General features: G+C 31.6%; 1 protein-coding gene across 1 annotated transcript; it reads right to left on the minus strand.

The window, feature by feature from the left end:
- Positions 1-29: 29 nt before the first annotated feature.
- On the minus strand, positions 30-25,476 carry LOC126740371 (coiled-coil domain-containing protein 6). Its single transcript, XM_050446347.1, has 8 exons — positions 25,092-25,476; positions 20,514-20,748; positions 20,275-20,444; positions 14,388-14,819; positions 10,329-10,519; positions 4,350-4,485; positions 4,143-4,279; positions 30-193 (listed from the first exon to the last, which is right to left on the minus strand). The coding sequence occupies exons 2-7, from the start codon at positions 20,727-20,729 to the stop codon at positions 4,147-4,149; spliced, it is 1,278 nt and encodes a 425-aa protein (XP_050302304.1). The 5' UTR covers positions 20,730-20,748; positions 25,092-25,476; the 3' UTR covers positions 30-193; positions 4,143-4,146.
- Between the last annotated feature and the right edge of the window lie 876 nt (positions 25,477-26,352).

Below are 26,352 nucleotides of genomic sequence, written 5' to 3' on the forward strand. Positions count from 1 at the left end.
CACACAAAGAACCAGAGAAACGACATCTATACGTAAAGAACAAGCGTATTCAGAAGCTTTTTTTAGAAAGTGACATTTCAATCAATTTCATAATTATTATGATTATAAGAAAATGGTCGAAGTCCGGATTTTTTTTTTTCACGAGCTGTATGTGCTGCGGGTGGATTTTTTTTGTATTTTTCGACAGTGTCACCTAGAAGGAAGGCAAGATTGTTATAAATAATAAATCAATAACAGTCACAAAAAATAAAACTAAAAATTACAATTTTTTGTGAAATTTGAACCTTTTGTTGCATAATAACTTTAATGGTAATGGCGAGTATGCTTTTTTCCATAAATAATTTATTTGCTGTAAACTTACTTAGGACGTAATATCAAAACAAAATTTTCCTTATAGCCTCACAGCCATTATTTAACTATTCCTTAGGAGAAACAAAAATGGTAACGAAAAACAAATAATTGGATCCCTTTATCAATGCCTACTCTTTTAAGAGCGTGAGAATATAATATTCGCTCCTAAACCAGAATACACCATACAGTTTTCGCAAGTTTTACACTGGATCCAGGTCAGTTACAGGAGGATCTTTACGTATTTCCCGGTAAATTGGCACCAAATGTCTTGTTCTCAAGATTTTGTCTTCTTGGACTTTGGGTTTTTCGATTTATCTACGAGTTTTTGTTTGACCTTTTTATATGGTGGATTTCGTAGGTCTGGTCTAAGTGATGGCGTATAAAAAAACCCAACAAATAAAATAAATAATCTATATATTCTCTAGGAAATAAGATTTCATATAAAAACCAGAATAAAAGCGTCAAACCCATTTTTTCCATTAATTTGTCGCTTATGTACTATTTTCATGGAATGACACATTACCTGTGTTTTCGCCAAAATATTTGCCTTAATTTTTAATTATGCAAGTACATATTATACAAAGTATTAAGTATATATAAATATTATACAAAGAAAAAATGATTACAATATACCTGCCGCATTATCTGAAGCAAATGTACTCACTAACCCCAATTCACTAAATTTTAATCTTATGGATGAGACCACTTTAAAAGATATAACATCAATTGGTACTAATTCAGTAGGTCATGATGGAATAGCAATAAGAGATGTTGTTGCTTGTTTTCCATTTTGTAGAAAACCGCTACACAATATTATTAATTCCTGTATCTTAGAAAATCAATTTCCAGACTTGTGGGTGGAAAAAGGCTATCATTAAGCCATTTGCAAAAGTCTCAAACCCTAAAGAAGCTAAAGATCTACGCCCTATTAGTATTTTACTAGTTTTGTCTAAGGTTCTAGAGAGACACATGTATAATCAAATTACTGCATTTTCAAATTCCTATAAAATTATACCTGAATGTCAATCCGGGTTTAGGAAACATTTTAGTACATCTACTTGTCTGGTAAATCTTATGAAGGATATTAGGCACTATGAAGAACAGAACCAAGTAACAGCCGCATGTTTGCTGGATTTTAGTAAGGCATTTGACACTCTAAATCATGATATGCTGCTAGCTAAATAAATTTCTTTGGTTTTTGCAATACTTCTATTGCCTTGCTAAGATCCTACCTGACCAGCAGGCTTCAATGCGTGGAGATTGATTCTCATCCCTTATACTCAAAATCTGAATTTATTCCTGTTACCACTGGGGTACCTCAGGGATCTCTATTAGGACCCTTATTTTCTCATTATACGTTGCTGATATGAAAAATATTATATCTTATTCAAAACTGCAACAATACGCAGATGATTCTCAGATTTATACATCGTTCTCATTAAACTCCTTACGACACTCACAAACACAATTTAATTCCGACTTAGATAATTTACATATATATGCTAAGGCTCATAATTTGAAACTAAACCCTTCAAAATCGTGTCTCTTATTTCTAAGATCCAATAGAAATAACATAGAACATATTTCTCAAGACTTTGTGGTTAAAATAGACAATAGAGTAGTACCGGTGGTTAATGAAGCAAAGAATTTGGGTATTATTTTTGATAATACTTTGTCTTTTTCAGCCCACATAAACAACAAAATTGCCACTGCTAATATGCGCTTAAAATATTTAAATAATCTAAAGCATCACTTACCGAGTGAAACCAAGTATTTTTTGTGCAACTCTTTAATATTATCATTGTTTGATTATGGCGATGTAATCTACAATGATGCAATTACTTCAGCAGTCTCATCTTCTATTCAAAAAGTGCAAAATTCCTGTATGCGTTTTTCCTTTAATATTTGCTACAGAAGTCATATTACCCCATATCTTAACAATCATTTTATTCTTTCATTGTCAAATAGACGCAAATATCACATGTACTCTTTCATATACAGAATTTTAAAGTCGGGAAACCCACCATATCTAAGAAAACTTTTCAATGTGCATGAACACAACCATAATACTAGACGGTTTAATATTTTTAGGATTCCTCAGCATACAACAGCAGCTTTTCAAGAATCATTTAGTTACGTTGCAGTTTATTTGTGGAACAATTTGCCTCATTGTGTTAAAGATTATTCTCTTTATAAGTATAAGAAGTACATAAGAAATATGCTTATGCAGTCACAGTATGATGCCTAATAATTAAATATGTATTGAAATGAATGTCAATACGACTTTTTCCAGTCTCTTTTCATTTAGGTTGTTTCATATTAATGTAGCTGTACTGGGTCAAGTCTTCACTTACATTTTCGCTTCGCATTTAACAAGATATACCTGTATCACATTATTTATATTCATCTCTCAGCTCTCACTTCTCAGAAAGTATCGAAGAAATATTCTTACGTACGGTTTTTTTTTAGTTTACTTTTTTGTTGCTTTTTCTTGAGGATGTATCACTTAAAAGTACCTCTTGCAGAGATACCTTTGAGAAACGGTTTTTATAATCGAGATGCATTCCTATTTGCTAACTTCACTTACATCATAAGTACAACTGTTTTGTGATTTTTGATATTGGCAAATAAACGTTTTGAATTTGAATATTATAAAATAAATGAGCTTTGTTTTAATGTGTAATTGTCTTCATCTCGTGCTCATTGTTTTGAATTATTTATAATTAATTGAAGATAATATTTAGATCTTCATTTTAAGGCACTAACAAATTTGTGTTGAAAAATGTTCGAATTTTATGCATAAGAGAAAAATTACATATTTCTTATTTTAGCTTGGATAATTTGAAAATCACCTAAATTGAATGTCCTATTTATTATTATTAAATTTTTGGATTCGATGGTCAAACTACTAATACATCAAAACTTTAGAGTATTTATAAAGTGAAAACCTAACATGTGACTTCTAACCGTCGATATCTCCAAAACACTTGCAGACAGTGTAGATCACAGTTCAAAAATTTAATAATAAATAGGGTGTACTAAATGAAAGTTATGACATACGCATTTCATTCTGAATATACCTGGAATATTTTCTAGCAATTGGCTTACTACTAAATTTTTAACACTGACCATATTACTGTCTCTATCTGAAGCAAAGCCATTAAAGTTTGACTAATTTATTTATCCCTATCTCAGTCAAAGAATTAAAAGAGTATGGGAATAAAGTGATATTTTTCGAAGACAATCTGACAAATTAAAGAAGAAAAACACTATTTCCAGGCGATCCAGACACTAGTAAGAAAATGAGGCAATGATTGCTACTAATGAAAGACCCTGTGCAAGTTATTTGTAGGCTCATCTATGATAATGCTAAATTTATTCTTCTTTATTAAGTTAATTAATTTAAATTCTTCAGACAACCCTGTCAGTTTTTTTAAAATTTCATTCATAACTCGTTGTTCGTTTGAGTGGATGCGTCAACAGCATTAAGGTAATCAATGAAGTGGTGCATTCAATGCATAAGTTGCATTGGATGCATAATTTCATTGGGATAAAAATCCCACAGTCCATATAACTCCTTCTATGACTTTTTCTTACCATTTTTGTTTCTCCTAAGGAATAGTTAAATATTGGCAATAAGGAAAATTTTGTTTCGATTTTATGTTCTTAGGAAGTTTGCCGGAAATAAATAATTTATGAAACAATGCTTAATCTTTCCAACCATCGAACTAATCGAATTTTTACGATTAATATGTGGCCAAACTTGTTTTAAAAAGCAATTTTCCTTTTACCTATCTAATCTTTTCCGATGATGCTGGTGTCCATCGGACTGGCCGGCTGTGCGACAACGCTCGGTGGTGGATTCGCGTTGGCGGGCATGCTTATACTGGGCGCAGGTACCGCCGGCTTTACGAATCTTTCCGAAGCCCTACACAGTATTAAAACAAGACTTATTAATATTAAAATAATAAAAATTAAAATTATAATCCCTACTATACCTTCTTGTTGATTGGTTTCCTTGTATCCCCGGCGGAGTTTGGCCGCAAGAGGGACATCGCGGGGGCGGAACTCCGCCCGCAGAGGCGTGCAACGAATCGGACATGCGGGGTGACATTTGCATTTGAGAGGCGAGACCTGGGGAATACATGAGTTTTTGACATTTATTTTTGTGATAGGGGAAAGGCGGGCAAAACGGGGTGCCGTGATTATTTTTAGTACAGCCAGCTCCAGCTATCCGAAAGTTCGTACAGCTTAGTTTAAGACCATGCCCGATCGAATGCAGAAAGCGGTGTCACTTCAGAAGCTGCGTGAATATCGGTCAGTCGAGCGGTGTTTCGTTTTAGAGGTGCAGGTATATTTTCGTCAATAATTTAATAAAAGGTAAGTGAACCATAATCGTAATTTATATTTAATTGTTATTCTTTATGGAAAAGTATACACATTTAGGCATATTTCTGTGTAAAAATGTTTAGTAATTTTTTAATCGAACTGGGAAAAAATATACCTAACCTCAAAATGTGCATTTAGGTAAAACGGGGTAGGGCAAAATGGGGTACTACAGAGCATCTACCAGTTTTAATGTGCCTCAATCTACATTAGAGCGCCACGTTAAAAAAGATAGGAAAAATCCCGGGTATGTTGTTACTAAATCTTTGGGACGATTTAAGGCAATATTCACTCCTGAACAGGAACAAGACCTTGTAAATTATTTAATGCACATGGAAAAAAGATTGTTTGGATTAACGATGACTGAATGCAGGCGTTTAGCATTTCAATTAGCTGAGCTCAATGAACTTGATCATCCGTTTAATAAAGACCTTGCCATGGCTGGGAAGGATTGGATGAAGAGTTTTTTGCGTCGACATCCAGAACTTTTAATCAGAAGACCAGAAGCAACATCTGGAGCTCGTGCAATGGGGTTTAATAAAGCGGCTGTAGGTAATTTTTTTTACTTACTTATCGAAACTGTAGATAAATATCAACTGACAGCCGATAAAAATCTATAATGTGGACGAAACCGGACTGACACTCCGAATTAATCCAAAGGGAATGTCTAAAATTATTGCCACTAAAGGGAAAAGACAAGTCGGAGCTTTGACGTCAGGGGAGAGGGGTGAGACCGTCACTGTTGAAATATGGTTTTCGGCTTCAGGAGCATACATGCCTCCCATGTTTATATTTGGTAGAAAAAAATGCAACAAGCTTTCATGGATGGAATTGTTCCTGGCGGTTGGGTAGAGCTAAATGATAATGGGTGGATGGATTGATATTTTAAATTTGTGGCAAGTAACGTCTTTACATGAAAATAACTGTAATTTAAAATAATTATTTATTAATTTTGATTCAAATTAAAATTGCAAAACATCTAGATTTTTTTAAGAATTACAGATCTCGAGCGGTCGTTGTAATTTATTGGAAGTGGTATTTTGTGGGTGTATTGGTCAATTGTTAAAGAAAACTATTTGTTTCTCGCAAACGCCTCGAAATATATTTAATTCAGAATTAATGGTGAGAAACAAATAGTTTTCTTTAAAAATTGACCAACACTCCCACAAAATAGCATTTTCAATACAAAATCTCTGGTTACAAATTCACAAGAATAGTTGTAATTAATAATAAAAATATTAAATCATGTAAAATATCTTAGATCCCTAATTGATATTACCAAATTATTTAGCGACTTTAATCTATATATCAGGAAATCCAATTAACGTTTATTAATTACGCCAGGAAACATGGAGTTATTTTGATCTGCTACCCTCCCCATCGGCTACAAGCCCTAAATGTAGCTTTAATGAAACCAATAAGTACCTATTACGCTGAAGAAATGTACGCAAATGGCTTAGAGCTAATCCTGGTCGTGTACTTACCTTACAACAAATAACTAAATTATTTTGTGTAGTTTACCTCAGAGCAGCTACACCACTTACTGCCATAAATGGATTTTTAAAAACTGCAGTTTGGCCAGTTAATAGGTATGTTTTCACTGATGCAGACTTTTTGCCTTCCGAAACAACAAATATTGAACAAAATGAAAACTTACCACCTAAAAACAATAATAGTGAAACTATGAATAAAACACAACTATCGGAAATTAATTTAGTTAAAGAAAAAACTCCAGAACCGATTGATATTTCCGAACCAGGTACATCAAAAGATTCAGAGGTCCCAATCCCTAAAATAAAACAAACTGAGAAAAGAGTTTCTCGTAAAAGAGGAAAGACTGCTATTTTATCGTCTTCGCCTTACAAAAACGAGCTAGAGGAAGCTGAGCAAAAAAAAGAATAAAGGGAAAACTCTTGTGAAGAAAAACTTTGCACCATCACCAAAAAAAATAAAAAAAATTACTAAAGCCTCCACCATTCTGAAAAATAATGACTTAAGTGACGGTGAAGTTAGTGATGCGGAGTGCCTCTACTGTGAAGATTTTTACTCTTTGTCACCGGAAGGATGGATAATAGCATGCTCAACGTGTCACCACTGGACCCATAACTCATGCGCAGGATTTGACGACGAAGATGACGAAGCCGTGTTAGTTTGTGAGTTATGCAAGTAAGGTCCAATCCCATTTTGCCTAAAATTACTGTAACAAAAAACTGGTATATTTTTTATTTTATTTTAAGCTCTTATAACTTAGGCATGATATGTAGAAATTATTTTTTCGTTAATTAAAGTTTCTGTGTCAATTAATACTAAAGTTATCTTTATGTGGAGAGAAACTACCCCATTTTGCCCGCCTTGCCCCTACCTGTTGTTAGTTTTTATTGTAGGATGGCCATACTTTTTAACTCAAACTCAAAAAAAGGTGTAGACAAAGCCAAAACATAATATAATTCACAGGCATTAGAATAACACTAGATTAAAGTGTAAATCATGAAGAGTACTTAAATATAAAATCCTCATCCATTTTTTCAAGAGACCACACACACAAATGTAAACAAACAAACAAAAAACAAAGTCACGGTCTCATAAGCAAATTTTATTGGCTACACGTGTTTTGCCCTGTATAAGCAGGGCATTATCAAGCCTTGGGACCTACAAATACACAGTGTATGTAAGGTAATTAATGAAATGGTCTATGACCTACACATACACAGTGTATAGCTGGTTTAGATGTTTGCCCAAAAAAGGGTAATAAGATTTAATTACCAAAAAAAAAAAGAAAAGAGGCATTTATTTCCAACAGGTTTGTTACCCAATTACAGGAAAGAAAAAATATATATAAAAATTTAAAATCAAAATGCTTAACATTCTATGTACTTAAACAGACTATCTATACTGCCCTGCTAACAAGAAAGGTCCTATCTGCAAAATTTGGCAAATTCACTTTTTGGGCTCATAGTATTTGTAAACGAGTTATTTATACGTGTACAAAGTCAAATTATCCTATATGCGTTTTAAGTGCTTTATTTAATGCCTAAATGTTTTGTCCTAACTGAATAAATTCCCAGGTTTGCTAAGATAAATTGTCCGATCTCACATATACTAAGAAAATATGTCCGTTTTTACTTTAAAAATGCAGTTAGGACTATTTAAGCTAGCATTTTGGGTAAAACGATATCACTAAGGACAATTAAGCGTAGCATGACAAAAGCACCTGGTGTAACATAACCTTAAATTATTGATAATAAAAGGTGTGTTGTTATACAGTTATTTGTCAGACTTTGTGAGTTTTTTTACATTTTTAAGCAAATTAATATTGCGAGAAATGGATGCAGGGTAAGTTTAACAATTTCACCTTATATTTAAGCAATAATTGATTGTAATTCTGGTTTGTAGTAGCAGTAGTGCATCTGGTATCCAGAACAGCAATAGTAGATGTAAACGTACGCTATTTCGTGCTTTAAATAACCAACTCAAAGAAAAATTAAATGTTGTCAGAAAATCTAAACAGAATAAAGCCAAAAAAGATGATATGAATTCGGATTATGTGCCAGAACTGTCCAATGATTACGACCAAAATGTAAGTAAAAATAAGTCGGATTCTAGTTGCGAATACAGCCCCCCAAGTAAAAAAATACGCATATTGTCCAATGTTTTGCTATCCCCCGGATGTTCCAATCAGGTAACCTTAAGTACTTCATGTTATTCGAATATCGAAGTAGAAGAACGTAAAGAGAATCTATCAAATATAGAACCAGAAGAGAACGAATTTAACTCTGTTCAGGATTTCATTCGGGACAATATTTTACAAGATATTATAAATAAAGCCATTGATAAAGCTGAGAGTAAACGTTATACAAAAAGTGGAGAAATAAGAAAAAGAAAAAAATTTGAAGAACCACTTGTTGAAAGGAAGAAACAAAAAATAGAGAATTACGTAAGAGCTCATGAAGTTAAAAGATCATGTAAATGCAAACTCAATTGCTCCAGAAAAATCTCGTATAGTAGGCAAAAAGACATTAATAAACAATACTGGGTATTGCCAAAAGAACAACAAAAGCAGTTTGTTTTGAGCTGCGTAGAACCAAGTAAAAAAAAAACGAAGTACAACTAAAAAGCAAACTTTACCAAGAGTTTATTCCTATAAATATAATTTAATATCAGAGAAAGCCGAAAAGGTGTGTGTTTGCAAGATATTTTTGTTAGCGACATTGGGCTATGAGAAAGATAATGACAGAATGTTGGAAAACATTCGTAAAACGGATTCAAAATTGATAGTACCTAAAAAAGATGGAAGAAAACGATCACACCCACACAAAGTAGACAGGGACACAATTATTGGGCATGTTAATTTATTCAACCCCACAATATCTCACTACAGAAGAGAGCACGCTCCTCTTAGAAAATACCTTCCCAGTGATATAAATATAACCTTGATGAACAAGGATTTTCGACAGAAATATCCAAATACCGAATTTTCTTACGAATTATACCGAAAAATTGTTACTAATGACCTAAATATATCCTTCGCGAACTTAGGAAATGAAGAATGCTGGGACTGCGAAGTATTTAATATACACAAAAAAGCCACATCTCAGGAAGCTGATGCGGAAAACGTTGCCAACTGTGATGTGTGCAAAAAATGGAAAATTCATAAAGTAAAGGCCACTAACGCGAGAAAAAATTATCAGGAAGATGCAGAGAAAATAAAACAAGATGTTGAAATTTATGTAGCTGCTGATTTGCAAAAGGTAAAATGTTTAAGAATTGTTAATTATTTAAGAATTTGCATATAATTACTTAAACAGAGTTTTGTTAATTTTCAGGTGATCATGCTTCCCTGATTGGAAACATTCAAAGAAATTATTTTCACGCCACGTATAGTAGCATACAATGAGAGCTTCGTTTCGCTTGGTAAGAAATCCAGTACGTACCCTTTGGCTGTGTTGTGGCATGAGGGAATCGCATTATATTAATAGGGAATTTAAACAAAATATTAGTCCTAGCGGGATTTACATAAAATAATCTAAAATGCCTAGAGTTTATTCATTATTTAATCTAATATGCTGAAGCTTGTAGATCACACTTTTAAAAATATTGATTGTGTCATGCTTGTAAAAAAAAACATTAAATGATCTTTAAACAAAATTCAAATTTCTACAGTGTAATGACGACAAAGCAATGCAAAATTCTTAGAACTCCCTTATTGTCTGTTAAGTTTGTCAAGTATTTAAAGCTAGGCTTAAACAATTATTAAAAGGGATTTTCACATCCCTAGTATTCACTGGATCAATTTCACAACCATATATCACCGAGAGTCTAAACCTACACCTGTGATAAATTAGATGTATAAAATCCATTTTTCTTTCTAATCTGTGTATGTGTAATGTTTCTTACGTTTGATTAACTTATATCGGTACAAAGTTACAAGTAAATCTTATTAATATTATTTTACTATAAAAATTATGACATGACACTTACTAAAGAAAAATGCCAACTTAAAGCAATATTTCAATAATCAAATCTGAACTGAAAACAAGCCATAGCTATTTGCAAACTAAATAAATTTGTGCAATAATAAAACGGTGTCTTACCAGGACTCAAAGGTCGACTCTGACTAGGAGATGGATTATACGGTATGGGCGACACGGTATGTTGCCTAATACCCTGCACCTGTTCGTTGTAGTGTCTCTCCTCTTCCATTTCCAAAGAACTCTCGCTTTCCGACAAATGTCTGCATAATGCTTCGCGACGTTCCACTTCCAACTGCAGTTTCCTTTGCAATCTGATAAAATAAAAATAAATAAATTAACTTCATTCAAGTCATTATGTCAGATTAATTTGTTTTGTTATTCTGGCCGATTAAAAGGCGTTTTCTAATTGAGGTTCGTAAGTGAATATCTTGGGTTCTAATATTTTATCCAAATTTTACAATTAATTCATCTATGGGCTATTCTGAAGGCTATTTTAGAAGAAATGACTAAAATCCATTCACTAAAAGACACGAAATTGGAATTCTTATTCCAGGAGTGCCTGTAAGAAACAAAATAATATGTCTGTTAATGTCAAATGATTAACTTTTGTTCTAGTAGTCAACATTTTGCAACTATTCATTTATAAAATATTCTGAAAACTCTGTTGACGATTTCTAAAAAAAAATGACAAGTCCATTCACTCAAAGTCAAGAATGAGAAATTTTTATTCCAGGAGTGTCTCAGTGACAAAAATAATTGTCTCTTATTGGCTCTAGGTTATAGAGGTTAAAATTTTACAATTATTGATTTATAAACTGCTCTGAAGACTCGTTTAGCTTTTTCTAAAGAAAAAATATTGAAATCCATTCACTCAAGTCAAGAAACTGATTTTTTTATGCCAGGAGTCCCTGAAGGGAACAATATAATTTGTCTCTTATTAGCAAGTAAATATCTTGGGTTCTATTAGTTCAATTTTTACCATAATTGTATTGTATGGATTACCCTGAAGACTCTTTAAGTCTTTATTAAGGAAATTACTAAAATCCATTAACAGAAAGTAAAGATATTGGATTTTTTATGCCAGGAGTGCGTGTAAGAAAAAATATGTGTATCTTATTGGCAGATGAATATCTTATCTACCTTTGATGCTAGTAAACGAAATTTAGAAATAATTGATTTGCGGACAGCTCTGAAGAGTTTTAAAGTCTTTTTTGAAAAATTGACTAAAATCTATTTTCTAAACGTTAGGAAAATGGAACGATCATTCCAGGAATGCCTATAAGGAACAAAAATATTTGTTTCTTATTGGCAAGTTATAATAATAATAATACGTTTATTTTCAAAATTACAAAATTTAAACACAAAATAATTATTCTACTAGTACAAGGAAGAAATAAACGATTAATACCGAAGCTGCTCTGTTTAGAAGCTTGTTGGTACTTTTTCTTTAGGGATATAATATATAGTTCAAATACGGGTTTAAAGGTCAATATCGGGTTTTTCTTGTCAAGTCCGAGAAAATATTCCATCAATGGTATTTCAATACCATATCTGTCCATATTCAATTATTCTTATTGTCGGTTTTAAAACAACATTAAAAATAAGGACAACCACATCTTGCACAACACATACAATAAGAAAAGACAAAATTATTTAAATACAAATACTCGCAGTAGCACATAGGAATCAACAAAAGAACATGAGAATTATCAAACGATAATTTAATAGAAGTTATCGCTCTGTTATTACAAAAATAATAAGAACATGCTACAAGTTATTCACCAAACGATGAAATATAGCCGCATCTGTCTAGAAGTCTAGTAAGTGAAATTTATAAATTATTAATTTATAGACTACTCGAAAGGGATCTAGTCTTTTCTAAACAATGCATTAAAATCCTTTCACAAAAAGTCCATATATTTGAATTTTTATTCCAAGACTTCCAGTAAGAAACAAAATAATGTGCCTTTTATTGGCAAATGAATATTCTGGATTCTAGTAGTTAAAATTTAGAAATAACTGATTTATTAATAACTCAAAAGACTGTTCGAGTCTTTTTTGAAGAATTGACTAAAACCCATTTTCTAAATGTCAAGAAATTGGAACTTTTATTGCAGGAGGGCCTGTAAGAAACAGAAATATTTGTCTCTTTTTGGCAAGTGAATATCTTTGTTTCTAGTAGAAAAAAAAGATAAATTAATTATTTATGGATAACTCTGAAGACTTTCAAAGTCTTCTTCGAAGAATTGAATAAAATCCATTTTTTAAAGGACAAGAAATTGGAATTCTCGTTCCAGGAGTGCCTGTAAGAAACAAAAATATTTGTCTCTTTTTGGCAAGTGAATATCTTTGTTTCTAGTAGAAAAAGAAGATAAATTAATTATTTATGGATAACTCTAAAGACTTTCAAAGTCTTTTTCGAAGAATTGAATAAAATCCATTTTTTAAAGGACAAGAAATTGGAATTCTCGTTCCAGGAGTGCCTGTAAGAAACAAAAATATTTGTCCCTTTTTGGTAAGTGAATATCTTTGGTTCTAATAGAAAAAAAATTATAAATTAATAATTTATGCACTATTTTAAACGCTTCTAGTCTTTTCTAAAAGAATTCATTAAAATCCTTTCACAAAAAGTCAATATATTCAACTTTTATTCCAGGAGTACCAGTAAGAAATTTAAATAATTTGTTTTTTACTGGCAAATTAAAATTCCGAGGTCTAGTAGTTCAAATTTAGAAATAATTAATTTAAGGACATCTGTGAAAACTTTTATAGTTTTTTTTTGAAAAATTGCCTAAAACCCATTTTCTAAATGTCAAGAAAATGGAACTCTTATTCCAGGGGTGCCTGTAAGAAACAAAAATATTTGTCTGTTTTTGGCAAGTGAATATCTTTGGTTCTAGTAGAAAAAAAAAGATAAATTAATGATTCATGGACTACTCTAAAGGCATCTAGTCTTTTCTAAAAAAAATCAATAAAATCCTTTCACAAAAAGTTAATATATTTAAACTTTTATTTCAGTGTTGAATTTGGATGCTACTTGTTCGATATTAAATATCTCGAAATTTTGGGAGTCGAAAAATTGGGCTACTTCTCTGAGTGACTCAGGGTAAAATTCCAATACAATATTTTCATTGGTATTATTTCGAAATTCTAGGGGAACAGTGCCATTTTGTACTTTTAAAAGGGAGCTTGGAATTTCAATGTTTTGTACAGTGCGTAATTGGGGAATGTACAATTCAGTTTCGTCAGGTACATCGGTGTTTATGTTTTTTACTATTATAGATAAGGGTGGTATTTCTATTTTTTGTAATTCAAAATTATCTCTGTAATAGATAGATAGAATTTCAATTTTATCATTTTTTAAAAGCTTACTTCCTAAATCGATACCAGAAAAAAAATAATTTGCCTTTTATTGGCAAATGAATATTCTGGGTTCTAGTAGTTAAAATTAAAAAATTAATTTATGGACAACTCTGAAGACTTTTAAAGTCTTTTTTGAAGAATTGACTAAAACCCATTTTCTAAATGTCAAGAAATTGAGATTCTCATTCCAGGAGTGCCTGTAAGTAACACGAATATTTGTCTCGCATATCAATTGTGAATATATTTGTTTCTAGTAGACGAAATTTATAAATTATTAATTTATGGACTACTCTCAGGACTCTTCAAACCTTTTTTTAAAGAAAGGACTAAAATACATTCATTAAGTCACTATTTTATTTTAAATGATTTATATCTAATCTTTTGGTATTTGTTAGTTTCCTTTTAGAAGGTTTATTTACGATTCTTCTTAGTTTCACTCTTTTGCATAAATCTTTGGTTCTAAACAGGGAAAAATATATAAAATTTAAGTTATGAAGTCTAAGGTCTAAAGTCACTTTTAAGGAGTTAAGATGTACATGTAAAAATTCCAATATTTTCTCGATTTTTTTTTGGGGATCTTCTATTTGTATCTGGTATCTTATCAGAACCAGGATGTGCACTAGGACTTGAGGAAAGGGCAAATGGTTTACGTTGTAATATATAGATTATTATCATTGACGCAACAATACTCATAATATCATATAATGCATCAAAAAAAGACATCAAGATGTCCAGGTCCAATTTTTCAAGAGACATACAAATATTGGAAAATTGAAACGTACATCCTTAAGAGTAAAAACTATCATTATTTCTCACCTGAGATTCTCCTCCCGAATGTTTCGCTCCTCCTGAGCATAACGTTGCATCTTCTGAGTGTGCTCCTGCTGGCTGATGGCTAAATTTTGCCTGAGCCGTGCCACCTCTTGTCTCAGGGTCTGAATGTGGGCGCTCAAGTTAGTCGCCGTGTCCCCGTTGCTAATATCACGCGGACTCGCCGGATCAGAAACGGGCTGGTCCAACTTAATTTGCAACATACGCTTCTCCGCCTCGAGTTTGTCCATCCGTTTCCACAGTTTATTCACCAGGGCCTCTTGTTCTTGCTCCAACGTGTTTTCCAATTCGACCTTTTCCCTTCTCAGTTGCTCCAAGTTGCTCTGTTTCGCGAGCGTTTCCGCCTCGAGTTTCTCGATTTTTCGCATTAGCCGATTGACCAGGCATTCTTGTTCTTGTTCTAAAGTTTGTTCCAGTCTATAGATAACAATTTAATTAATGAACTAATTTGTATGAGACTGAATTTGAGGAATAAAAAGGGTTTTGCAAATGAAAAATATATTTACAATGTTTTATTATAAATTTTAAAGTGTATGTGGAGCTAAGGGAAATGTCTTACTGGAACTGCTAACCTGTACCTTTGCTCTAATTCCCCATAGATTTTTCATCAATATTGCCTTCTAAGAAAGGGATTTTAAATTGTCATAAACTTAATGGTTTCATAAACAAAAATTTGGCTGAATCTGTGATAACTTCCTTAATTTCACATAGTGTCTTTATCAGAAACTCATCAAGATATTTACAAAACATATGTCAGTTATAAATGGAAGGCTACAACATGACAATGTCTTACTAATAATAGAGGGACTGAAGTAATGGTCTTAAGGAGTGACATTAAATATTGGTTAAAAAATGTAGAGTGTATAATAGATACAGCAAAATAAAAATTAAAATCTTTAAAAAACTTACGTTGAAATGTGTCGGTACGAATAATTTTTAAGAAAAATCCATTTCTCTCTTAGTTGGAGTCAAAAGAAGAAAAAAATCGGCACATTTAAGAAACGATTATCAACAATTTATTAGCACCGTTAATATCTTACGATATTTTTAAGAGGGATATCATAAATATATTAAGACAATTATAAATAATAAGAATCCTAAAGAAACTGAGGTTCGAGTTCCTTATATATGTAATACTTTTTAATTTAGAGTTCAAAAGAACCCAAGAAGATTCAGTATATTTAAAGTTATTAACTTTAGATGTCTGAGAGATAAAAGTAGAAGAGAAATAAAAAAAAAAACATAATAGCATTTCAACAAAATCAGTGAATTAAAAATGAAGTTTATAAATAAAAAAAATATATTAAAAAACCTAAAGAAACCTGATGCTCAAGTTCAAACAATGAAGAAGAATCCATTTCTTTTTAACTGTAAAGTTCAAGTTTGGTGTATTTAATAAAATAATCAAAGAAATCCAAGGAAAAAAATAAGAAAGTGTTTTTTAAAGATCGTAATTATATCGATAAACTGGGGTTCAAGATTTTATGAGTAAAATTAAGAAAAATCAAGTTCTCTTTAATTTAGAATTCAAAAAGGCTTAATAAAATTAAGTACATTTAATAAAAAATTCAAGAAAAAAATCTTTTTCTTCTGGTGCCCAGATGTTTGATAATTATATTAATATTTACATTTTTAGATCCTTTGATATATCTGTAGATGTTTTTGAGGGAGAAAACCTTAATATGTAGAAAGAAAAACGCCAAAACAATTTAATATCCAAAAATATTTTAACCCATTTATGGCCAGTGATGCGTATACGCAACACTGCACTAATGATTTATTTACAAAAAAATTGTGCTTTTTTCGCCTGAAATATGGGCTGCTACCATTGACGCAAGGTTGAAGAAAAGTGACAGAATTAAATTTGGATCATTTTTTTCATTTGCTTTCTTGTACGAATCTTTTAAAAAGCCGGATTTATTCTTAAAGATGGCCGCACATTTTTAAAAATCATATACTCCCATTTAATGTTTTTATTTTCAAAGTTTTGTATTTTTTTTAACACTAATTGCATTCCAAACTACGCCATAAAATTGAAAACCGGGGCCTAGTTGAACCAGGGTTTTCCTAATTAGGTCATAAATTATGCTGTTGCGTTCTCGCATCACCGGCCGAATAACTGAAATTGCCTGTCACAAGTGTGTCTAGACAAGTTTTTTAGGGCAGTCGACTACTATGTTTTTTTTATTTATACAATATTTAGTCTGAGTCTGCATCTAATCGAGTGCGTGTTATTTGTAATAAGAGTTGTTTGTTGAAAAAAAATGAGAAAATTTCTTACGCAAAAGGAGTTAGAGTTGGCCTTGGAGGAGGTTGTAATTGAGCTTGAAAATGAAGTTAATAAGTATTTCTTGTACCTTTTTTTTTGGCTTTTTTTTTTTAATTATACATTCAATATTATACACACAACAATAATTTGTGATTTTTAGAACAAGTCGACGCTGTCTACATTCCACCCGAGGTAGATCAACTCACAGACGAGGAAGAATTTTCAGAGGACCCGGAAAATATCGAAAATAGCCAGAATGGAGATATAGCGGGAACTTTCGTGATCCACACCGTTCGAGACGAGATTTACGAAGAAGATTTGGCAACAAAACGCCGAAAAATCCTAGAAAAAAAAGCGGTAAGTTATAACCCGACTTGGAGATCTAGATCATTCATACACAAGAATTTACCTTTATCCAAAGAAGAGGAACACATTCAAGAACTTAGGGGCGAATTGGAGGGTTTGTCACCGTTGGACTTTTTTTTCAAATTTGTCGATGAGAATCTTATGGATTTGATTATCCAGTTTTCAGAAAAATACGCACAGGATAATACCAGACACGAGTTTCATCTATCACGAGAAGAACTGCTAAATTTTCTTGGGATCCTAATTTTGTCTGGATATCACAGCTTACCCCAGACAGATATGTATTGGTCTTTAGATGAGGACAAAACTGTGCATATTGTCAGAGACTGCATGAATAGGAATAAGTTCAGATCGATAAAGCGAAATCTACACTTGAGTGATAATAATAATCTGGATAAAGGAGACAAGTACACAAAACTCTTAACTGAAAAATTCTTACAGTTTGGCATTTTTTCATTCAACTTATCTATTGATGAGCAAATGGTTCCTTATTTTGGACGCCATTCTTGTAAGATGTTTATAAAAGGTAAGCCTGTGCTTTTTGGTTTCAAACTTTGGTGCATTTGTTCTTCGAGTGGATACCTCTACAAGTTTATTCCTTATGCGGGAGCAGCAGAGAAGAACAGTGATATTGGATTTGGTGCGACTATAGTTGTTGAACTTTTGTTAATTGTGAAAAATCCGCAAAATCATAACGTCTTTTTTGATAACTTTTTTCATCCTACAAGCTCTTATCTCTTTTGAAAACCAAAGGCTATTTTGCGACAGAAACGATTCGCGAAAACAGAACCAGTCATTGTCCTTTGGTTGATAATAAAGTCATTTCAAAAACAGAAAGAGGCACCTATGATTCCCAATTTGATGAATCCACACAAATTTCATTGGTAAAATGGAACGATAATTCTATTGTCACGGCAATTAGTACCCATTATCATGTAGAACCTCTTACTTCTGCTAAAAGATATAATAGAAAATCGAAAAAAGAAGTGTCAATTCCACAACCAGCTGTAATTTCAAGATATAATAAATACATGGGAGGAGTAGATTTGCATGATAATGGCGTGGCATATTATAGAATCGGTGTGATGGGTAACAAATGGTAATGGCCACTATTTAAAAATACAATAGACAGCACTCTTGTCAATTCCTGGAAACTCTACAACACGGTGAATCACAATAAAATGTCAAAACTGAATTTTAAATCATTCATCGCCGTACGCTTATTAAAAACAAAGAACTTTGTCGCTAGACCACTTCCATTAGAACCACCCAGTGAAGTGATGGTTGATCACTCTGGACATGTAATCAGTAGGACTGACTCCCGAAGAAAATGTGTATGTAGAAGTCAAACAATTTATATTTGTGAGCGTTGCACTATTTATTTACACGCTGACTGTTTTCGGCAATATCACACTATAGGCCGTTGATGCGTTTACGCAACACCACTTATTTCTTTTTTGATTTCACATATTTGTTTCTGTAATGTGTTTTCATAATTAAAATATATAATTTAAAAATTTTAAGTTTTATTTCTATCCTTGGCCGTAAATCGGTTAATGAATAACAATGAAAAAATCCATTTCCTTCTAATTTGGGATTTAAAAGATCCCAAGAATATTCAGGGACATTTAATACAAAATTAAAGAAAAGGAAAAAACCAAGAAGATCCAAGGAGGTTATTATCTTAAATATTTAGCCCCTTTAGATGTCTTTGAAACAGTAAACTTTTATACATAAAAAAGAAATTAAAAATCATACAAATTTTATAAATATAAATTAGTTTTATAAATCAAAACATAATAATAAAAATCCTTAAGAAAATGAGGTTCAAGTTCTTTAAAAATAACAACTAAGAATCATCCATTTCTATTTAATTTAGAGTTTTAAAGAACCCATGAAAATTTAATACATTTAATTTAAAAACTCAAAAGAAACAAAATTCAAGGAAGAAACCACAAAAATCCAATAAAACTAAAGTTTCTTTAATTCATATGTCGACGTTTCGACCTTTATAAAGTCACTTTCAGGATACTGGAACGGTAAACTGGTATTTCAATTTAATATTATAAACGATTTTTTTTCAGATAGTCACTTAGATATCACAGGAATGATAATATAACTTTAGATCGTTAGTTCCTACAATATATTTAGATGTATTTAAGAGAAAACTGCCCAGAAAACCTTGATATGTAAAAAAATCTCATATAATTTTAGGTCTGCCTATGAAAAAGAGTTTTGAAAAAAATTATCTTTGATTATCATAGGAAAGCTTATAAATCCTAAAAAAATAAAAATTTAGTGCATTTTTTAAACTTTTTTCCCATTTTGTCACCAACTAAAAGAAATCCAAGGACATTGTGAAGAAAAATTAAATATAAAAAAAGGATGAATTTGAAAAGTTTTTAACAATATCTTAATATGTGTTATATGAAATAGATGCCAGGACTATCTTTCTAATAAGTCAAATATAATATCTATAATGCCTTTTTTTCCTCTCACTTTAAATGCCTTCTACCTATCCATGGCGAACTTGCAGTAAGACACTTTTTAATTCAATTTAAGTATTACAAAACAAAATTTTAAAAATTATTTTTAATTATAATAGATAGTACAGAGTACAGACATATGGAGAGTTATAGGGATTTCTAGAATTATTAAACTTTTACAATTAAAACAAGCAAAGTTAATGTATAAGGTCATTCATAGGGATCAGAAATCCAATGTAAATATATTGTTTAATAAATATGTCCATATAGTTATCATACTCGATTGCAAAATTATATCTACTGGGTAGAAATTAGGAATAATAAAGTGTCTAAAATGTACAATACAATTCTCAAAAATATAAGATGTATAAATGGATTTAAAAAGTTTGTTAAATTAGTTCAGACTTATTTGGGTATTAATTAAGTATATTTATCTAGCAATGTTATAGGTTTTTGTTTAAAATTGTATATTCTCGAGACCAGAGCTTCAAGCACTAATTAGAGATGTATAGTAAATTAAAAAAAAATGGATACTAAAGGGAAATTTAAAGAAAATATGTTGTCATGGATACAGAGGCTCTAAAAATCTCAGTCCAAACGACCCAAATCATCTTATGTCTTTCAACCACGAATTCTGACGTCTTCCAACAGATCTCCTTCTGTGAATCGATCCTTCAATTATAAACCTCAATAATTCAAATTTTCATGAAAATTAATACTAAAACCAAAATGACAAATAAGAAAGACTCACCGGCATTTTTCCTGCCTCAACTGAGTCAACTTCCTTGACAAATCATTGGTGAGACACTCTTCCTCCCTCTCATAATGATGGGCCAACGACTCCTTCTCCTTCTTCAACGCCTGAATCTTCTTCAGCAAAGTATTCGATATATATTCCTCCTCTTGTTCCGCTTTCGCTTGCTGCAAGTACGTTCGACCAATTGAAATTGACGCTTTATAAAATAAAAACTTGAAAATTCCGAAACTCACAATAATAACCGAGGCCTTCTTCAAATCCCTGTTTTCCTCTTGTAGGGCCTTAACGCGCAGCTTGTACGTTTCCAGTTCGACTTTTAGCACCCGGTTCTGTTGCTGTAAACTTTCGATCCGCTTTTGGAGCTGCTCCCTGGTGATGGGCGAGGGGGGCATCATTATGGGGCCCCCGTCGATGCTGCTCGAGTCCGATTCGCTTGCCGAGTCTGCCATGTTGGTATACAGGGTGAGGCTGAAAATGTGAAGAACAAAAATGAAAATGTGCATTTTATTTTTCATTTATATAGAGGAACTACTATGAGGATGGACTTAAAAAGGGTAAAAACATGATTCCGAGTTAAATGGTTTGATAGTTAAGGCACTTTTGGTACGAGCATTTTTCTTTCCTCCTTATTTTAATGAGAATATTTTCACAGAACTTCTTCATACCACAATGTTTCTTGTGCCTTGAAAACTTTCCTAGTTAGAAGCAAGTTCAAGGGCCAACTTTTGTACGCAATATAAAATTATTTACTTAAAATAATAGGTATAACAGGAAATAACTACACCAATATTAACAGCAAAATAGGGAGTGTTGAAAATGGGTCTCATTCCAGTACAGGAGTAAACATTTCTTTAATTAAATAATAGGGTAGCATATAAAATTGCCTCTGGGTGTGGTAAATTTGTATACAAAAAAAGAATAAATGAACACAATGATTTGCATAAAACCACATAAAAAACTGAGCTGCTTCTTCAATTTTTTTTTTTAATTATATGTAGAGAAACCAGTGCATTTATAACATTTTTAATCAATTCCATTGCTGCCTTGAGTACATTTTGACCAATACTTTAAATTTTGATGTTTCATCAGTAGGTCAAGCCTAATAATAAGAAAGCTACATAGTATATATTACAATAAGTAGTTAAATTTTTCCCTTAAAATTCCATTTAAAGGTCTCTAAGGTACATGATTTAGAAAAAAAACTCTCAATTTCTGAGCTATTTTATTACAGCTTATAGAAACCAATTTTTTAAATGACGATCGAAAAGACTCTTGGGTGGTAGGATATTTTTTACTTAGGAACACCTCCCTAATATGTTAAAAAACTTTAACAAACCATTTACCTTTATAAGGTCTTACTTAAACCCATTTAAAATATTCTTCCATTAGTTGATCACCCATAAACAGAATTTCATGTATTAACATGATTGAAACAGTAGAGAAAAGGTTTGCAATATGCAGTGTTGCATGTTTAAAAGCATATTAATTAGGATCTCTTACATTGTAGCATGTGAATTGAGTGTGGATTAATTAGATTAAGTAAAAGATGTATGTGTAACTGTATGTTTTTTATTCATTATATTATAAACAACATCAAATTATGTTCCTTCAGGAATACATAAAATTGGCGGCAACTAAAGTTAACTTAAGGTCCAGAAATGTACAATTTGTCCCTTTGCTCCTTATAAGTTCCAATAAATGAAATGCTAATGTGGAATTTTTTGCAGAGAAGTTAATGCTTGGCCAGTGCTTGTTTAACCTTTATTTTATATTGAATATTATGATTATCTTTTCACTCCTGCATGTAATTATCTATAGAGTATACAACCCAGTTTTTCTGATGGAGAATCAATATATTTACCAAGCATAACTACCAAAAAGTTAACCTCACCTGTATATGCAACCTGTTAAGTTCTCACAGGCAAATTTTTGTTGCATTGATTTTAGGAAGGATCTTTTCCCAGAAAATAGCCTTTATTTCCATTACACCTATATTAAGTGAAATTTAGACCTAATTTATAACAAATTATTTACTAGATATATACAATTATACTATGTTATGTGTAGAATAATTTAACTATTGAAAAAAAACACTTGACAGAAACAGGATTAAGATGCTGATGTAGTCTGACTCTGATGTTATAGTTGATATTCAATTATCCAGAAATCGTTTTCAACCATGTTCATACAAGGGATTTTATTATTTATTATTGCAGAAGAGATTATATGAAAGAATCCTTAGATTGACTTAAGGAGCCCTAAGCTTAATACTGTTAATTAGACCACAGTCTAAACACACATTATTTAAAATGCATTCAAATAATAGTCTGAATTCTCCTCCTGGTAGATAATAGAGAACTTAGAATATTTCTTAGAAAATGTTACTTTACTTTTTGAATTCATTGCAAAATCTAACAGAATTGCCACAACTGAAGGTCTATTTACGAACAGTGTGAATTACTTTCCCAATTTTGAAGTTTAATGGAAAAGATGCAATGATGGCACAGTGGTCAGAGATACCAGCATCAATTAAATCACACACTATACCCTCATATAAATTACTAAATTAGAAGAGATATAGGAAATCAATAGTAGTAGCAGAATGCTCAGTGATAACCAGTAAAGGAATTTACATAGTGAGGTTGAATGAGAGTAAGAGATTTGCAAGTATGGTTGGTTCATTAGAGTCGCTATCAGTAAAATTGACTTTGAAGTCACCTGTTAAGATTATTCTGCACTTCAAAGGAATTTTTGCCAATAATTGTTCATGTTTATTTCGAAAAGAATAAATGTTAGATGATGGCGATCTATAAATGCAGATAACAAAGAGCCAGTTACTAGAATACATTGCTGATAATTCAAACTTATCCTCCAAGAGAAGCATGTCAAATTTGATAGATGGTTAAAAGGCCAATATGTAGCCAAATAGATCTACAATATTTAGCAAATACAACATATTCCTTTAAAATTAAAGGTTCATCCACATTTTAACCAGTGTTCATTAATTAACAGAAAACTGGGTAAGTCAACACTATGCAAGAACACATTGAGTTCATTAATCTTAGAAAACACAGACTGAGTATTAAGCAGCATTACACTTATGTATTTGTCAGAACTTACACTAAGAAATTTTCATCCTAATTTTCCGCTTCGAGTTTAGAACAACATTACAATCATGTAATTTTGTTAAATTTTTTTGATTGTTAACTACATCCATTTTTTTTTTATTTGATTGAGAGAAACATATAATGCCAAATAATAACGCAATTGATCTTTAGTACCTAAGCTTGAATTTTCCATCCTTGCAATATTCATTTCCAATAACCCTAATGGAAGCATTGTTACATTTTAGAAATATTGAGATACCTAAGTAGAAAGAGTTAAATATTCCATGAGAGTAATTGGATTTAGAGAAAGTTAATGTAAAGCTTACATTACTGTTTTTTCCTATAGAGCAGAAACTATTTATAATTCAGTTCATTAACTTTTTATAATTACACAAATTTAAAGAAACTCGAAATAAGTCAGTAGCACAAAGTAAGTGAGCAATATTAAACTGGTCCTTAGCTAATTCTTCAACAGAACAGACCAGCTTTGACATACCCAAGATTTTGGTTTCAGAGATGTCAATATACTGGTGAATTCCGGAGGACAACCCATGAGATGATTTATCACCATAGATAAGAATTCTTCTTTTAGGTGGAGTGGTAACAATATTGGAGGTAGAGCTTAAAACTCTCTATGTGTCACACATAAGAAGCATTTTAGAGTATTGCTCCATTGTTTGGTACCCTTGTTATGACTTACATATTTTAAATATCGAGAGAGTGCAGAATAAACTATTAAGATATATTAACTAGAAGGATACAGGTATGTGTGAGCTGTATATTCCCAAAATGGTGATAATGAATAAATTTAATTTAATGTGTCTGGAAAAGATGACGAGATGTCCATTGCTATTTACTGTGGTGTGTGCTCAAACCAATTATTTCCTAAATTCTCCTGTAATATCCATGTATAGCCTCTACAATAATTTGGAAAGTGAATATGATATTTTTAATACATCAATTACTTATTTAAGGCAAACAGTATATTAGGAATTGAAAGAACTCGTCCATTATCTCAAAGAGACCTATGTAAGTAGAGAAAAAAAACCCTAAGTCTCGGTCTTAAAATATATTTTTTATGTTCTGAAAATAACATGTTTTGCTCCAAATAAAGCATCATCAGACCTTATAAACTAGTAACTAGTACTCTTGAGTATAAAGCAGGTCATTGCTTGAGAGATATTACTAGTTTATAAGGTCTGATGATGCTTTATTTTAAGCAAAACCTTTGGGACATAAAAAAAAATCTTTGAGACTGAGACTTCGGTTTTTATTTTTTCTCTACAGTATAATAGGAATACTATAAATTATTTAGTGGCTTTGTAGCCTACTCTATAATTGTTTTTTTACTGTAGAGTCTGTAAATAAATAAATAAATAAATAAATAAAACATTGAGCTCTAGGTTATGTACCTATCTCGATGAAACAACCAGTCTCAAGGAGGCTAATCAAGCCGGTTAATAAATTCCATATAACACATCAATATTATGAGTAGTGGTGATTAAGGGCCCATAATTTAATCTCAATGTGTAATTTGTAAGACCCCAAGAAATGTTTTTGAACATGGGTTCCATATAAAACATCTAAAGAGTACCAGATGGCCTAAATCCACAATCACATTCTTGTGATGTAAATTTGGTAAGATGATTAAAAGACGGTTGAGTTATATCGTTCTTTATTATTGTTTACTTGAAATCTACTTACCCGAAAAGGGTTTAATGGATCCTAAAAACTCCAAAAGATAACAGCGTAAAATAATAAATACAAATCGGCACTGTTCAGCTGCAAGACGTAAAAATGCCGGACTGGACTTAACGATTTTCTCCGAGGTTTTTATGGTGTAAAACCGCGATTTGGGACCGGCTCGATTACGTTTTCCGATCAATGGAAACGTCCGGTGCCGTGAAAATGCACTGGAAACGCGGAAAAGCTACGCGGAAATTGAGAAAATCGTCATTAAAAGATCCACTTTTTGCACTTTTTTTTCTGTTTTAAAGGATCGTTTGTCGGAATTCTGACAGGCGATGCGACCGTTTCGGTTGACGTTTGGAATGTATATTATATAGAACAACCATTTATTATTCCATATTCACTAACAATAATAAGAGCAAATAATAACTAATACAGTTTATACCATAATATTAGCAAATATAATTGGAATAAGTTTATTTTACTTGCCTTGCCTTGCTACTCACTGATTTAGTTTAATTATTCTGCTATTGTCAACACTGGGGCCTGTTACGTCACGTGCAGTTTCTACTGTTGACAACAGTGTCTATGGGTAATTTGTGATCGGTTCGCATGCGCCGCACTCTTTTAAAAAATAAACAACGCAATTACGATACAAAACATAATTTATTTACACTAATTAAACGTTTATACTACTCCTAATAAACAAATACATTAAATATTATAGGGGTTTTCTTTACTACTGTTGGCAACATTGCTTGAAAATATTATTATTATGTTGTGGACACTGACTTTCAGTGTTGCCAATGGAAGTTTGATTTGGTTTGTTGGCAGCACTGAACGCTATGAGAGCACCTTAAATTAAACAATTACGAGGGGTGATTAATAAGTATTTTAACTTTATTTACAAGAATTTCAATTGAAATCTATGCTGTTGCGACAAGTTCGTAATTATGTACTTATTTAATTGGAAATTACGTAACTATTTTATTAAAAATCAATTTAAAAAATTACTGTCTCATAGGCCCAATTATTAAAAAGAAGAAAATAGACACTTTTAGTCATGTTTAATCCAATCTAAGTCCAATAAACGTGAAATATAATAATTTATTTCAGGTATAATTGATTTCTACATATTCAGGAGCTGAGGTTTCATTTATCATTTTTTTCATTTTCATTTATTTTTTATTCATTTGAGGTTTTTTTATCTTTTTTTGTTCTTGTTTGCTTCCTTTTATCACAGTTTATAAATTCCCTTTTTCTTTATTTTAATTTG

This window comes from Anthonomus grandis, chromosome 9, assembly GCF_022605725.1.
Source record: "Anthonomus grandis grandis chromosome 9, icAntGran1.3, whole genome shotgun sequence".
In the NCBI taxonomy this organism is placed as follows: Eukaryota; Metazoa; Arthropoda; class Insecta; order Coleoptera; family Curculionidae; genus Anthonomus; species Anthonomus grandis.

Excerpts from the sequence above, each read along its gene's own strand:
- LOC126740371 (XM_050446347.1), bottom strand. The coding sequence starts at position 20,729 with ATGGCAGACTCGGCAAGCGAATCGGACTCGAGCAGCATCGACGGGGGC. Across the intron at positions 20,445-20,513 it reads AGAAGGCCTCGGTTATTATT|CAAGCGAAAGCGGAACAAGA; the intron begins GTGAGTTTCGGA and ends ACGTACTTGCAG. Across the intron at positions 10,520-14,387 it reads ATTCGGGAGGAGAATCTCAG|ATTGCAAAGGAAACTGCAGT; the intron begins GTGAGAAATAAT and ends TTATTTTATCAG.